The sequence below is a fragment of the Eublepharis macularius genome, chromosome 11 (genome assembly GCF_028583425.1).
Source record: "Eublepharis macularius isolate TG4126 chromosome 11, MPM_Emac_v1.0, whole genome shotgun sequence".
In the NCBI taxonomy this organism is placed as follows: Eukaryota; Metazoa; Chordata; class Lepidosauria; order Squamata; family Eublepharidae; genus Eublepharis; species Eublepharis macularius.
In genome coordinates this window covers 42,045,142-42,061,236 of record NC_072800.1, presented here as the reverse complement: position 1 = coordinate 42,061,236, position 16,095 = coordinate 42,045,142, and the positions used below count along the sequence as shown (strand labels likewise).

Here is a 16,095-nt window from a genome sequence, read left to right as displayed (position 1 = left end):
TATTGTGTGCAACCAACTAGAAATTTACTGCGGACTCCATGAAGAGTTTGGGGTTTGGGCTTGATTCTAAGCTTTCCATGGACAAGCAGGTGTCCATGGTGGCTAGAACAGCATTTTTGCATCTTCACCAGGCCTGACAACCCTCCCCATATCTATCTCAATCCGACCTTGCCACATTGATCCATGCATTGGTCACCTCTTGTTTAGACTACTGCAGCTTCTTGGGCAATCTCAGTGTTATTGTCTGATAACTTTCCTGACAATCAAACTTCTGCTATAGTGGCTTCCTTTTTAGCCACGGTGATAAAGGAACAAGATTTTCATGAGTTTAGATCGTTTAAAGTGATAATGACGAGTTATGTCTGTGTGAATTGGGTATGTTCAAGTGTACAGTTCATATTTTGTTGGTGTTTGTATGGCTTATGGCTTCGGCCGGAAAAGCAATAAACATATTATTATTATTATTATTATTATTATTACTACTACTACTACTACTACTACTACTACTACTACTACTACTACTACTACTACTACTACTACTGCAGCTTGCTCTACATAGGGCTACCCTTGAAGACTCTCTGGAGACTTCAGGTGGTGCAGAATACGGCTGCTATATGAGCTAACCCAGTCACCATGGTCAGCTTATATAACACCGATTTTGAAGCAGCTGCACTGGTTACTAGAGGTGGGCCTGAACAGCAGTACAAAAAAAAAAAGCCACTAACAGCCCAATCAGCTGTTTGCAAGCAAGCTGTTTGTGAGGCCCCGTTCCTGGCAAACGTGTTCGTTCCAAGCCCTCTTTGTGGCATTCGTCAGCCCTTCATAAAGCCAGACAGTCTGGCAACTTTCAATCCGTTCCCCTGGCAACATAGGCATGGACTGTCTGAACTCTGTCTGAACTCCTTCTGGCTTTCCTTCTGGCTTGTAACCCCTCAAAGTAGCTTCCAGCAGACAGTCCAGTTTTTGCCACTGTAAAGAGGAAGTGATGTTAAAGGGGGAGACCCATGGATCATGCCTTTCCCATGGTGAAATCACTCTGAAACTTGGGGGGTCTTCAGAGAGCAGTGAGGACTATGTCCCCTGCAACTTTGGTGGGTATTGGACATTGGGAAGGTCAGTTTGTAACCCCTCAAAGTAGCTTCCAGCAGACAGTCCAGTTTTTGCCACTATGAAGAGAAAGTGACATTAAAGGGGGAGACCCATGGATCATGCCTTTCCCGGCTCAAGTTCAGCTAAGTCCCAAGGAGGCCATTCTGGCTCCCATAAACCTCCAACTACAAACATGTTCGTGAACATGTCATGTCCATCGATGTTCGTGAATCCCTGTTCATGGATGGCAACGAACAATGAACAGCATGTTCATTTTTTTCCCCTGTTCGTGCCCACCTCTACTGGTTACCAGTTGGCCTCCAGATACAATTCAAGGCATTGCCCCTCACCTTTAAAGCCCTTTATGGTCTGGGGTCCTGATACCTCCAGGTCCACCTCCCATTATGACCCCCCGCCCCCCACCTGCTTTGTTGATCTTTGCAGGGCTTGCTGGTGGTCCCCAGTCCCAGGGTAGCACAACTTTCTTCCACCTAGAAGAGGAAGTTTATTATTGTGGTTCCCTCTCTTTGAAATGCACTGTTGGAAGGCACTGGTGCTCAGTCGGACCTGTTTTGGAAACTCTGCAAGGCAGAACTATTCTGGCATGCTTTTGATATCTAATATTCTATTGAGAGGCAGAGCAAATTGCAGTGCATTTATTTTTATCTACCTGCAGTTTTATATTCTTCAGAGGGTTTAATAGGCTGGAGTTGGGACTAGAGCAGTCTTTAATTATTTGTATTAGGCTGTTATTTTATTGAGATTTTATTGAATGTATTATATTTTTGTATTGGTTTCTGTTGTAACTGTTGTGAACCTCTTCAAGATCTTAATAGAAGAGAAGTAGTATAAAAATCAGGTAAATATATAAATAAAATACAAATATATATCTTGATTTTATGTTGCGAATGTGTAGGGCTAGAGGTCAATCAGAAACTGTAGGCTTTTAAAGTACAGTATGGGATGCAGCCTAATAAATCCCATGTGGCATCTTGGATAGAGTGAACGTTGCTAGAGTGAACGTTGCAGTGCAGTTATCATGGTCTTTTCCTAAAAAATTGCATTAATCATATTCTAAAATGATCATGGCATCAAAATATATATTGCTTTCCTTTTGTTAACTTGTCATTTACAGTGTGATTCTATATCAATAAGTGAGAATATCTTATAAGCAACATTATGTGTGGTTTATGCCCAATTGCTTTTTCCCCCTAGGTCACGTTTCGCACCAGAATTTATCACTGTAATATTAACAGCCAAGGAGTGATCTGCTTGGATATTTTAAAAGACAACTGGAGTCCAGCATTAACTATATCAAAAGTCCTTCTTTCCATCTGTTCACTTCTAACAGACTGCAACCCTGGTAATATTATTTGTATTTATTTTTGTATGAGTCAGCTAATGGGTGGTCTTTGTACAGTTTTAAGTAAAATATAGTATCATATAGACTACTATTGCAGGATAACTTTTCATAGTATGTTAAACAGCATGGATTGCTGGTTTTTTGCCTTTGATTTTTTAACTAACAGTGAAGAATTTAATGAACCTTTCATAAACTGCCATTGCCAGCATAGCTGGCTAATGATAAAAATATCTACAGTTAGTGTAGTAACCAAGATTTTTTAAGTGGCAGACCAAAAGTATTTGAGTTACAGATCATTTTAAACCAGAGCATTAAAGGGATGGACTTTTTTCTGGCAGTATCCTTTGACAGTAGTGTGGCAATCTTCCCAACACCTATCTGGGAAAAGATTAAGGCCCAGCCAGAAGCAGGGCAGAAGAAAGGAACGGCAGCTGCAAAAGATGGGGCAGCCTTCTTCAGTTCAAATGTGTTTGCTTTACAGTCAGTTCTAAGATCTGTACAAAACATTAACAGATTTTTATTAGCAATAATATGCAAGATAGAGACAATTGTTGATGTTTCCACCTTGCATGAAAAAGATCTCTGCCAATTCGGTTTCCTATTTGATCTGAGAGTATTTCTTGTCAATTCATCCATCCTGGACCCCTCATGCTTGCTGCTGGTTTAATACTGTCTCTCAGTCTACATTTATGTGTCAGTAGCTCATTGATTTCAATATGACTGCACATGAATAGTGTTTGAAAGGTTAAGTACCTAGGGACTGGATAAATTCTATACTTGTGGTGTGACCTTGGTTTGTCTGAGTACATGACAACAACAAGTTTATATAAAATGCTTTGTTCAGAATTTTTTTACCTTACATGGATCATTTCTTTGTTTACTGAAATTGTATATTTGAGATGTTTCTTTCTGAACCAAAGATAGTTAAATACAGGGATTTTTATGGAAGCATGCAAGTTGGCATAATGAAGATTTTTAATTCTTTTTCTAAAATTGTTATCTCCTGGCTTTAGGCCCATTTCTTTCAGTCCCAACATAGTTCTGGTGCAATTTTAACAAATTGTCAGATTAGTCATGCTTTGTAATCTGATTTTGAACATGGTGAAGCAAATTGACTACCTTTTCTGTTCAGTGAGGGAATTGCTTTGAGAGTACCCCAGGCACATTGCGGAGAAATACATATCCACGCACATGCTTCTGTTCTCTATCAGCTGGGAGCAATTTTCAGTGCACTCCATCTTCCCTTCAACTTAGCCTACCCCTTCCTGCTTTAAAGGCAGAAGCTTAGCAGGGTCCCTAAGTTGATAAGCAACCTTGTACTTTTTGTTCAGTACTCATCTAATGGGCAAAAGTGGATCAGGTCAAGCGGAAAAGCAACACTGAATGTCTCTTTAAAAAATACACATTTAAAATACACAGGTTCCCCCCCCCAAAGGGAAACTCAAGTATCGTTTACCCAGCAGTCTTAGATATATGCAAATCTTCATTAGAACAACAAATAGGAATCAGAATGGCAGCTAATTAACCCCCAGCCATACACAGTGATTAAACTGTGCTGAAGCACAGCTGCAGCTTCATTGGCAAGCATTGCTATTCTTTTCAAGCAGGCTGAGGAAATGAAAAGAGGTATTTGCTCCCAAAGCTTCTGTCAGTCACACGGTAATCTACAAAAGATGTTGAGAAGAAGCTCTTTCCTCTTTGCTTTTACATCAGCACCCTTTTGTTTTGGATCACTCAAGGCAGGCACTTGTCTGTCCTTCTTAAACAACTAGTGTGATATTTGACTTGTAAACTGTCGGAGGCTCTTCCGTTCTGTTGCTTGTGCGTTTTGTTTAGCACTCTCAGGCAGCAAACTGCATTAAGAGGTGTCTGATTTTTTTTAACAACTCGATGAATTTATTGCCACATTGGCCACAGGAGGGGGGATTCTGCACCCATGTGAATTATGGTACAATGGGAGTGGGAGAAATAAATGCAGTTAAAGTGGCAATAGAGAAGAATAAGAAAAAATAAAATGATAGCATTGGCTGCACAGTATTTTTTTTAATTGAAAAATGATGCCATGAGAATTGTTATTTTTTCTGCTATCTTGTTTAAAGTTATACGTAAGAGTTTATTCTTCATGTTTAATTAATGCCAGGATTTCAACCCAAGCTAAGGATGAAAAAATGTGGCAGAAAGCTTTTTAAAAAAATCTTAATTGCAGTTAAAGGAGTTAAGATAATTTCCTGAAAACACTGATAGGACGTGTATAGTCCCCACACTTGGAGCATAATGCTAAAATGCAAAGGATGTTTCAGCAACGAGTTTATAACTTCATGTGAAAGTCATCAAATATAACTTCCCAGTAAGCGCACTGTACATGTTAACTGCAACATTAAAAACACTTTTTTACAGTGTGCCAGCCCAAATATAGCTGATCCTACTCAACACTGTACATTCTAGGACAGTGTTAGTATGCATATTGTACTATTGGTATTTCCATATTGCTCTCATTTCAGCCTCCAAATGTCAACTGTAGAATTTAAACCACTCCAAAGAAATTCAGGCAAGATAACATCAGTACTAGTACTTAAGTTATATGAATGTATATATTCTTTTTATTTATGTTGAGAGAGAAATACTGTATCAGTGGTAGTAAACCTGATCCCTTACAGAGCAACGTAGGAAAAGAAAGCTTATGGCTCTCAATTTGAACAGCAGGAAAAGAACGAAGAGAATAATGAATTATTAATATGCAGAAGTACAGTTAGTGCCTTCTGAGGTTAAGCCCCACAGATAAAACAGGAAGCAGCCAAACTTGAATGGCTGAGTAACTGGAAATAGGGCTAAAGGAGGCACATGGACTGGAGCAGAGCTTGAAGCCATCAGCTGTCTTTCAGGGAGCCAGGTTGGTGTAGTGGTTAAGAGCAGCAGGACTCTAATCTGGAGAACCAGGTTTGATTCCTCACTCCTCTGCTTGAAGCCAGCTGGGTGACCTTGGGTCAGTCACAGCTCTTCCAGAGCTCTCTCAGCCCCACCCACCTCACAGGGTGATTGTTGTGAGGATTAATAATAACGCATTTTGTAAACTACTCTGATTGTGGCATTAAGTTGTCCTGAAGGGTGTTGTTGTTGTTGTTGTGACAGTTTATAATTTCTAAGTGAATTATATGAACATCGGTGTATTTGTGTATTTACACACAAAGTTTTGAGTCTTGACATGCTGCCTGTTACATTAACATAAGAGCTAGCACTTTATGATATTTTCATGTTGACTCTTTTCTAAATGTAAATAAGCAAAGTAATTGCTAAACTAAGATGGCAGTGCTGATTGAGCTCCTTATCTGTCCTGTTAAAACATGAGGGGCTATCTCCCAGTTTTCTTCAAATGAGTCATCTTTGTTTGATCCTTCCCCCAGTCCTCTGATAGCACAATTTTATCCTGGCAAGTTTATCTGTTGGCATCTATGAATAACATGTTTTTCTAAAATAGCTAAAAGTTGTTCTGAAGAAACATCTGGAAAAAATAACTTTCAGTAGTTGCTAATGTTCTTAGGCTGCTAACCTAAGAACACTTTCGTGGGAGTAAGCCCCATTGAATAAAATGGGACTTGCTTCCATGTAGATCTGCTTAGGATTGCTCCCTTAATATGCAGTCATAAGTCAGCATACTTAGAAATAAATCCCATTAAGTTCAATAGGACTCACGCCCAGGTAAGTGTGCTGAGGATTGCAGCCCTATACATCTGTATTACAGAATTTGAATAAATGGAATTCAACTTTCTGTAATAATTGGAGGGCATCCTGAACTCTGCAAAGTTTTACCGTAACTAAGAGTATAAAAATCCTGGATACTTTCTGGCCTTTTCAGCAATTTACAAGCTGCATTTTAGTGAGATCCTTAATATATATACATTCAGTTATTGCCTTATCTCAGCAATGAAAACAGGATACACAATCTAATCGCGGTTAGAAAACTTCTAGTTGTCACCATTAAAAATATTGCATATCATAAAATAGTCTAGAAACTTCGACTATTTACAGTGCCCTCAAAGTTTCTTTAATCCTCATTTATTCAAAACTTTTTGCCCCCTCTGCCCTGCCATTTTCCGTTTGCTCTCAGTCTTTGCCTCATGATTTCATGCCTTTCCTGGACTCTTTGACTTCCTCCCCATCCTTTATCTTCCCATCTTTGCATGGCCCTTCCGGCATGTCTCCTACCAGCTCTTAAACATGTCATATCCCAGCAGCTTCCCGCAGCAGCCTTTCTTGGGCACTGAAATGGTGTCTGACTACAAGTCCTTCCTTGTTTCTCTCACCCCTTGCTAGAGTGCTAGAAAGGCTTTTCAGAGTAAGTGCTATTAGCATTCCAGTGCCCTTGGTGAGTCACTACTGCTGCAATTGGGAAACATTCCTGAAAGCATACATTCTTGTCTGTCTGTATTGCATATAGCACGAGAGGTAGAACATTTTCTGATGATAGTGGAGAAAAAAATGAATGCTACAGAATGTAACAAATTCTCCTGTTGTCCACATGAGTTTATTATTCACCAGGCAGCTAAGAATGTATTTTATCAGTCTGAATTTTCCTAGTGTTAAGCTTTGCACAATGCAGAGATACAGAGGTGCCTCCTCTCCTGCCCCGCCCCCTCCCTTCATGCCTGGGCATGTTTTTTAGAAGCACACAAGGTAGGGGTAGAATTTTCTTGTCCTCATATATAGAAGAATGAGGACATAGAAGTGTTAGAGATTTCACACACATGGAACAGGAGCAGAGCTGACTAGAGGTGTATATATGGGTGAAGAGATGGGGCTTCCTCCTGCGTGTGTATGCATGGCTAGTAGTCCTCAGTGCAAGATGTGATCCAGCAGTCAGGTTCAGGAACTAGGGAACTACTAACCCAGTGGTGCAACATGCAGGTGCAGACAGAACACCAGGCAGGAATCAAGTCCTGGGTGTCAATGTCAGAGCCAGGAGCTAGAGACAGGGATGCAGCCAGTCCCGGCAAGGGTTAGATCTGAGATAGCAAGCAAGGCAAAGGATGGGAGCAGGAGCTGGACTAGATAATGGCTTCACTCCAAAGTCAAGTTGCTTAGATGGATACAGGGCAGGCTGAACCCATTTTGCCCTCCAGGTATCCCTCTTCCTATAGACAGACATGTGCTTCTTCATCCCCATAGTAAATTATTCCTTGCAAACATGATGGGTTTCAAGTTCTACTTCATCTTCTGCTTTGAACCATCCCTGTAAGTAGTGTAGAAGAAAATCAGCTGTGACCACAGAGAGACTGAGCCAGGTCTGAAATCCCAGTGAGTGAGCAAGCCAAAGACTTCCTCATTTGCGTCATTTCTTACACTGCCCAGATAGGATGAGTAGATGACAGCTGCAAGCAGCCAGCATTGGGGGGGGGGAGGCAGAGCGGTCCTCCTGGCATTCCACTTTACAGGCTTCAGGCAGGCTGCAGAGTTGATCTTTGATCTTGGAGCCTGGTGAGAGCAAGAGCGGGGTCATCCCCCACTCTCTCAATGGCCACAAAGTAGATTGCAGTCCTTTGCGGTCCATCTTGGTCCCAGGCAGAGTGGCACAGGCAGTAATTCTAAGTCCAATGTAGGCCACACTGGTTTCCTCCTCTCATATGCCACCCTCTGCCAGCTTGGCAGACCCTTGAGTCTCTTGGGCATTTAACTGTCCCTGGACTGTGGAGCTTTATAGGGCTTGGTGGAAAGAGTTTGGTCCTGTAGATCAGCTGAGTGGGGACTGGAAGGGGCACACTTGTGTCCACTGACTGGCAGTGAAATCCTAATCAGAGTTACTCCAGTCTAATCCCATTGAAATCAGATCTCAGAACTGACAGATTTGGATTGGATACAGATTGTGGGTAGTCCAAAGGCTGGCTGGAGCATGGCTGCTAGGATCCCTTGTCCCGAGCTCTTTCTCACTATTTTAGCAGCTCTAATGTAATGGATGTTTGGAAGTAGGAAGCATAAGGAAGCATGTTTGTTTTTGAGTAGGGGCTTCATTGGGCATAAGTGTTCTGACTAAAGCAGTCAATTTGGTTATATGTGATTAGATACTTACACTGACACGTATAAAGTCACAGTTACCCTGAGATCAAAGAATGTGTTTGCTAAGATGAAGGTTAATGGTTTACAAATCGGTCAAATTGAATCAGCCAAGCTGTTTTCAACTTTTAAGAAAAATGCTGAAGGCATAAGCTAAAACATTTAAGTAAATGATTTTATACTGATCATTTATTTCAACACATAAACATAACAGAGCTATCTATTTTAACTCTGCAGCCCATCAGTAGAGTGCTTCCCCTCCCCAATTCTTAATAAACATTTTGTTTACACTTGTCTATTTCTGACATCTGCTTAATGTCAGAAAAGCAGGATGTGGTAGTGGTTAGAATGTCAGACTAGGACCCGGGAGGCCTGAGTTCAGACATGTATTGTCCCATGAAGCTCACGCGACGTGACCATGGGCCCATTACACACTTTAATCAGTTGTTGTGCAGATGAAATGGGGAGGGACAATCATGCCTGCAGCCCTGAGTTTCTTCGAAAGAAGAATGGGATAAAAATGAAATATATATAAAAGCTGGAATAGCAAAGTACTGTCAGCAGATATTTCTGTACTAGAATCTGCATACCTGGTTGGCAATGTAAACTAATGATTTACTGCACTATTGCCATTTTATTAAGGGGTATAGGCAAAATGATATGTGACATGCTTTCTTCTATAAGGTTAACAGATGTTAGCATTTTGAATTCCCTTAGAGTACTCTGGGGGTTATATAGTATAAATAACTGAACAAAGTCTGATTTTTGTTACCTGCTTTACTTTCTATTTGTATGAGGTAGGAAATCTCTTCAAAAGCAGTTGAACTGGCTCTTGCATACCCCTATTTATTTAATAATCTTTGTGTATTGTATTTATCATTTTATCGCTGTGTACAATGGTTCCTTCTCAGCAAGATACACTGTGGCCCCATAAAAGCACCTTTATGAGCTAGTACTATAGAGAATGTTTTTTGTCATGAAGCATACTATTTTCCTGTTCTATCTATTTTTTAAAAATAACAATACAACTAATGTAGTCGGGATTCCAAAAGAAACACAAAAAGATCAAATTATTTTCCCTCTTTGTAATTATGTAAGCCAAGTAACTTTACAGGCAAGTTATCCAACAGTTCCAAACCACTATCTACCTTGGCATTACCTAAGAAGTTATAATTGCCAAAAAGGGAGTAACTGTTATCAACTGGCACATTTTCCTTATGCCACCACCACCTTGCTTTACTGTACACTATGAATTCCTTCTTCCGGTCCATTCATACTAAAATATGGGGTAATTCCTACTTAGCCGACAGAGGACAGACTAGGCAAACTTTGAGTGGCCACTGACCTGGCCACCCTCAATATCATCTCCATTTGATCCTGTGGTTTTGGGTAGAAGCAGATTCGGAATGCTGTGAGCAGAGACAGATCTACAAACGTTTGGTATGTGCACATTGCTGTGAGAAAACAAGAGCCAGTTTGGTGTAGTGGTTAAGAGCGGCAGAACTCTAATCTGGAGAACCGGGTTTGACTCCCCACTCCTCCACGCGAAACCAGCTGGGTGACCTTGGGTCAGTCACAGCTCTTCCAGAGCTCTCTCATCGGCACCCACCTCACAGGGTGATTGTTGTGGAGATAATGATAACATACTTTGTAAACTGCTTTGAGTGGGCATTAAGTTGTTCTGAAGTGCAATATATAAATCAGATGTTGTTGTTATTATTTAAGCCACCTGTTACGTGGTGGATCCTAATAAAAGGTAGTAAAGGGATTTTGGTTTTGGATTCTGCTCCTATGGAGATCTGTAAAGTGACTCACAACAAATTTCTTATGTCAGCCTTGTGGGAAGCAGCAGCCTGTTTCAGATGAGGTTCAGGTCTTAAAGAACAGCAGCAGCTTGTCAGCTCTTTCCCATAAGCAAGGGAAGAACTGCCCCAGTCCTGCAAATGTGGATAAGTATCTGAAGAGCCTTTTGTTCTGCCCCAAATTTCTTTGGGGCACTGAGACATCTGTATTTTTTCTTACCGTGTGAAGATTTCAAAAGGGTAACACGGTTCAAAGAAAAATACATTCATCCTTCTTCCCACTTCTGTAAAAATTTTATGGTCCCAGCGTACTTACTTTGCTCCTTCTCAAAGAACAGGCACACAGTCCTCCTCTTTAGGGGCAGCGGTAATGTTATGAACATCCCTTTACTGTCTTTCTTCTCACTACCCAGATGTTGTATTTTTCCCTGATTGCCTCAAGGTATCTGCTTTCCTCTCGTTCATCAGTTTTGCCAACTGCCCTCTCTGCTAGCATGGTCTTCCATGGCCAAAACGTAATATATGCAGATGGGCCTGTCCTCACAGAAATTAATCTCTATAGTTCTTTCTGTTTTATAACAAAGTCCTTAAGCTGCCAAGAAGCATCAGAGGTTTGTAACCTGAAATGTGTTCATCGTCGTCATCCCCTCCCCCTGAAGGGTAGTTGTATGTATTTGATGGTTGTTAAACTGTCGGCATCATCTACTTCACATGCTGCTGAATAAGTTGAACAAATTTGTATTAGGCCATATCATCAGTTACATATACATGATGGCCACAGTGGCCTGATCTTTAAGACTCAGGTGTACCAGCCCAATGTGACAAATCTCGAAAAGTCCCAGAGTCGTTGCAGAAGATTTGCCCATCTCAGTATTTGGTATCACACTGTCAATCACTGTTCTTATTTCTGGCCCTTCGTTTAATATTATGTGACTAAGCAAATGTTACCCTTGAGCTTAGCGAAGTGGTTGACTGTTTTGTTTTCCTTGCAGCTGACCCCCTGGTTGGAAGTATTGCTACTCAATATATGACAAACAGAGCAGAGCATGACAGAATGGCCAGACAGTGGACCAAGAGATACGCTACATAGGAATCTGCTATAGAACATGCTGGACCTGTGCAAGCACATTCACTAAGTGCATCAATAGCCCTTCCCTTTCCTTATTTTTATTACAAGCATTTTGTGACAAAAGTTGACTCCCCTCCCCCCTTTTTCTCTATTTTTATCCTTTTATTTTATTTTTTGGTTCAACTTGAAAATTTTAATCTCTTAAAATATAGATTGGGAATTTTGGGTTACAATGCAAGGAATGTTGGATCTGTAATAGTATAGAGCTTTGTCACAAAGCTTTGTATTAATGTATTTTTTTCTTTCATGTGGTCTTGGGGGGAAAAACAAGCAAACTCAGAAGTATATCTTGTTTCTACTTAAATGTAGTGTTTAGGGTTATTTTTTTGTATGGAAGTCTCTAATGGTGGGTGCATGTTATCGGGAACAGGTTTTGTATAAAAAAGCATAAAATCAAGAATCACTGTGCATTACTAAGACTGTGTTTTAACACTAGCCTTCTGTTTCCCAAACACAAGGCTAGTGGGTTGAACAAAATGATATGTATTTTGATTTACTTAAGAAAAGTGCTTGTAAATTTCTTAGGGACCTGCCACTTTTGACTGTGGATCAGTTGATGTACACTTGTATTATTAAATCACTCAATAAAAACACTGTGGCTGATCACATGCACTTCTTGTTGTAACATTTCTACCCCACCTCCCCACCCACCCACCCCCACACACACATCTGCCAGATAATTCTCACTCCTGGCTTGGGCAGCCAGCCCTCAAGCAAGTGGGATCCAGTCCTGCTCAGAAGCTACGGAGGAAGTCATTTTTGCTGAGGGAAAACCCCTCTTCCCAACAGGGATCTCACACAGCTCCCCAACTCTCTCTCTCTCTCTCAAGAGCTTGGAGGGGCTTTCCTCCTAATTGCTGCCACCACTTCCTGGGCTTTTTACCTCCTTTTTAGTTCGCTACAAGGAACAATGTCAAACGAGGCTGTTTTGGTAAAGCTAGCCATAGCGAGATCACCCAGGAAGGAATCCAGTCAGCCTCTTTAGATCTTAAACACATACATGCTTTATTTTCCTAGTACATCTGTAGCGGATAGACAGAGTACAGAAATTATGGTTCAGAACAAAGAAAATAAAACCTGACTAACTTAGAAACTACAGTAACTGGCATCACCTCCTCCCTCCCACTTGGAAGATACAAATGGGTGTGTATATAAACAGTATGCTGTCTGTCTGTCATTCCAGATAAATGTGCACCCTACAATAACAAAGAAAAAAACAGCTCATTTTCAATCTCTATATATAAAGGCAAGTGTCCTGACTGATTCATCAACGCCCAGCCCAAACCCCTGGACCTAGAAACATAAACTTTGGGGAGAACATTCATGATGTAAACACCCACTAAGAAGAGATTTTAAGAAATTTGCCCCCCTAAGGGGGTAAAAAGGGGTAAAATGTGTTTTCCCAAAGGAATACAGCTTCCCTGTATGGCTGGCAGGCTGCTGCCTGCTTGCGCCCCTGCCCACTGCCAGCTCGGCCACTCTTCCCTGATTGAGCCAGCCTTTCAAGGTCATTTGCATATGTGAGCTGATTGGCACTGTCACCATTCCACACCTCATCCTTCCTCCCCAGAGACAGTTGGAACACTGAGGTCATTTGCATATGTTGCCTGATTGGTCCCCACCCCCCACATTCTAAACAATATGCTGTTGCTATTGGGAGTCATTGAATAGGTAAAGGTAAAGGTAGTCCCCTGTGCAAGCACCGAGTCATTACTTACCCATGGGGGGATGTTGCATCACATTTTCTTGGCAGACTTTTTACGGGGTGGTTTGCCATTGCCTTCCCCAGTCATCTACACTTTACCCACATTGAATGTGTACAGAGGCAAAATGTTACATACCCATAAGTATTATAACTGGATTTAAATACTGTAGCGAAGCATGGGTATCAATCTAGTTTTCAATAAAAAAATTGAAATTTTCAATAAAAAATTGAAATTAAAATAGAAATCATTTTCAATATAAAATAAATTCTCTTCTCCCCCCGCCCCCAACCTACACACATGAAGAAAAGTCCTAGCCGTTCTGGGTTCTGACTGCATGGGCCCATGAATTAGCCAATAGAAATGGTTTAGACATCAGAGAGATTTCTTATCTTCCCCACAGGATGTGAAATAGTCTAGCTCCAGGAGGACAGAGGAATTACCAGCCTTCATGTCACTATAAGCATTGGTCCATCTCCATATAAATGTCAGACCTTTCTAAGATGAAAGATCTTGTTCTACTTTCAACCCATGACACCCCCATCACTAGAATGTCATTGGGGCTGGACTTTCATTTTTTAAAAGAGCACATTACATTTTTAAAACTTACACAGCAGATGAGAGCAGCTGGCTTATACAACAGCAAACAATTCCGAACACATGATAAAATTCCTTCTACAAAGGTTATCTAAGCTGCATACAATGTTACAAGTCACAACGAAACATAGTAGGATGTGTATTCACATACATTGCAAAACAAGCTTCTGCAAGGCATAGGCAAAATCAGCAAGCGCAGGATTAATGAACAATCCAACCCCACTTTCTGGTTGCAGGATCTTCAAGTCTTTTTCCTAAGTAAAACATCAGCCTCTCCCTTTTGCCTCCCCAGAATGTGCTGAATTTAAAAATCAAGTATTGTAGGACAATAGCCCACCTTGTTAACTTCTAGTTCTGACCTCTCTGCAGCCAAACCAGGAATGACTGGTTAGTTTGCAGCTGAAAGACCTCCATCAAAGATATGGGCACAATTTTTCAGTTTTCTATTGTTGAGCAGTGTTACTCTTAGAGAAGGAGTTTCTGGCTCAGGTCAGCCACCAGGTTAAGGTTCTCCTCCCCTTCTGGTAACAGGACAGCCCCCAGGCCATGTTCTGAGGCATTGGTTTGCAACACAGAAGTCTTTGGCAGTCAGGAGCCCTTAGAGTTGGTCCAGTCAGGAGCTGGGCTTTCAGAGCCTCAAAAGCTGCTTGGCACAATTCAGTCCAGACTACCTTGTCTGGTTGTCATTTTTGGCATGACTCAGTCATAGAGGCAGCAAGCTATATTGGGGCACAAATTTCCAATAGTATTCTGCCCACCCAAGAAATGATTTCACCTGTTTCTTTGTGCACAGGGTAGATAGCACTTACAAGCCTTTATAGGAATTATCTCTGATATCCTGCCCTAAAGGACCAGGCCTCTGTATGGATTAAGTTAAGGTCAAAGAAAGAAAGATTTGTTAAGTAAAATATGGCTTATTTAGAACCATACAATATATGGTAGATTGTTCAAAGTAATATAATGTTCAACCCTTAAGGACAAGGAATGAGTTTTAACAACATTTGCCATGGTTTGAATCCAAGCAGGTCTAATGCATCAGTTACTGAACAGAAACTAAGTTCCCAGTCTGCAATTAGATGACCCTATAGTATCAGCTTATTCTATTTCTATATCTTTTCCTGTAAATCTAAAAAACCTGTTAATAAAAAAAAGTTGACCCTGCTAACTGTTCTACCCTCACTCACTTCACAACCTAACTACTATTTTGACTGGCATATTCCCCCAGGAAACTGAATTGTATTGGCTCATGTAGACAGAAGTAATTTATAATGGCCATTTCATCACAATAACATCATTTACAAGACCTCTTGATTTCCCTTTCCTGTTTGTTTGTTTGTTTGTTTGTTTGTTTGTTTGTTTGTTTGTTTGTTTGTTTGTTTGTTTGTTTGTTTGTTTGTTTGTTTGTTTGTTTGTTTGTTTGTTTGTTTGTTTGTTTGTTTGTTTGTTTGTTTGTTTGTTTGTTTGTTGGCAAGATTTTTATCCTACCTTTCTGCCCCAATAGGGCCACCAAGACAGCTAACAAATTAAAACAGATTAAAATCCATACAGATTTTTTAAAACATACACATTTTAAAAACCAGCACACAAATGCATCATTAACACAATTTAAAACCAAGGCTTAAAATAAATACAGAAGAAAAAACAATAGCTAAAACATTGGGGAGGAAGAAGGGATCACTGAGGGAATGCCAAGCGAAACAAAATCTTCACTTGCTGGCAGAAGGCAGCAGCAGAAGGGGACAGGTGACTTTCTGGGGAGAGAGTTCCAGGATTTTGGTGACAGTACTATGAGGGCCCTCTCCCAAATTGCCACCAAAGCAGGGCCCCGAAGATGACCACAGTGGTCGGATAGGTTCATAAGGGAGTAGGTGGTGCTTCAGGAATATTGGTCCCAATCCATATAGGGCTTTAAAGGTCAGCAGCACCTGCACCTTGAATTGTATCTGGAAACAAATTGGCAGCCAGCGTAGATGATCCAGGACTAGAGTGATATGTTCCCTGTGACCAACTCAAGTCAGCATCCTGCCTGCAGCATTCTGCACCAATTGAAGTTTCCAAACATTTTTCAAGCCCCACATAGTGCATATCGCAGTAATACAATCTAGATGTGACATGGGCATGTAATACAGAGGATACATCTTTCCAACCCAGAAAGGTGGCAATTGGCTAACCAGATAAAGCTGACCACAGCTGCCACCTGCTTATCCTGCAGGAAGCATAGGTCCAAGAGCGCCCCCAAATTGTGGACCTGTTCCTTCAAGGAGAGTGCAGCCCCAACCTGGATCAGACCTTCAGCTTGCCAGTAGTGCTTCCATGTTGGGATTAAACTTTCGTTTATTAGCCAGCAATCCCTCCATAACTGCCTCC

At 41.0% G+C, this 16,095-nt stretch overlaps 1 protein-coding gene across 1 annotated transcript in view; it reads left to right on the top strand.

The window, feature by feature from the left end:
- Positions 1–12,034, top strand: part of LOC129337855 (ubiquitin-conjugating enzyme E2 E2) — a 206,228-nt gene extending 194,194 nt beyond the window's left edge. The window contains exons 5-6 of the mRNA XM_054991811.1: positions 2,305–2,452; positions 11,292–12,034. Of these exons, the coding sequence (XP_054847786.1) occupies positions 2,305–2,452; positions 11,292–11,389 (246 nt within the window). The 3' untranslated portion in view covers positions 11,390–12,034. The remainder of the gene's footprint in view (positions 1–2,304; positions 2,453–11,291) is intronic.
- Positions 12,035–16,095: the final 4,061 nt, after the last annotated feature.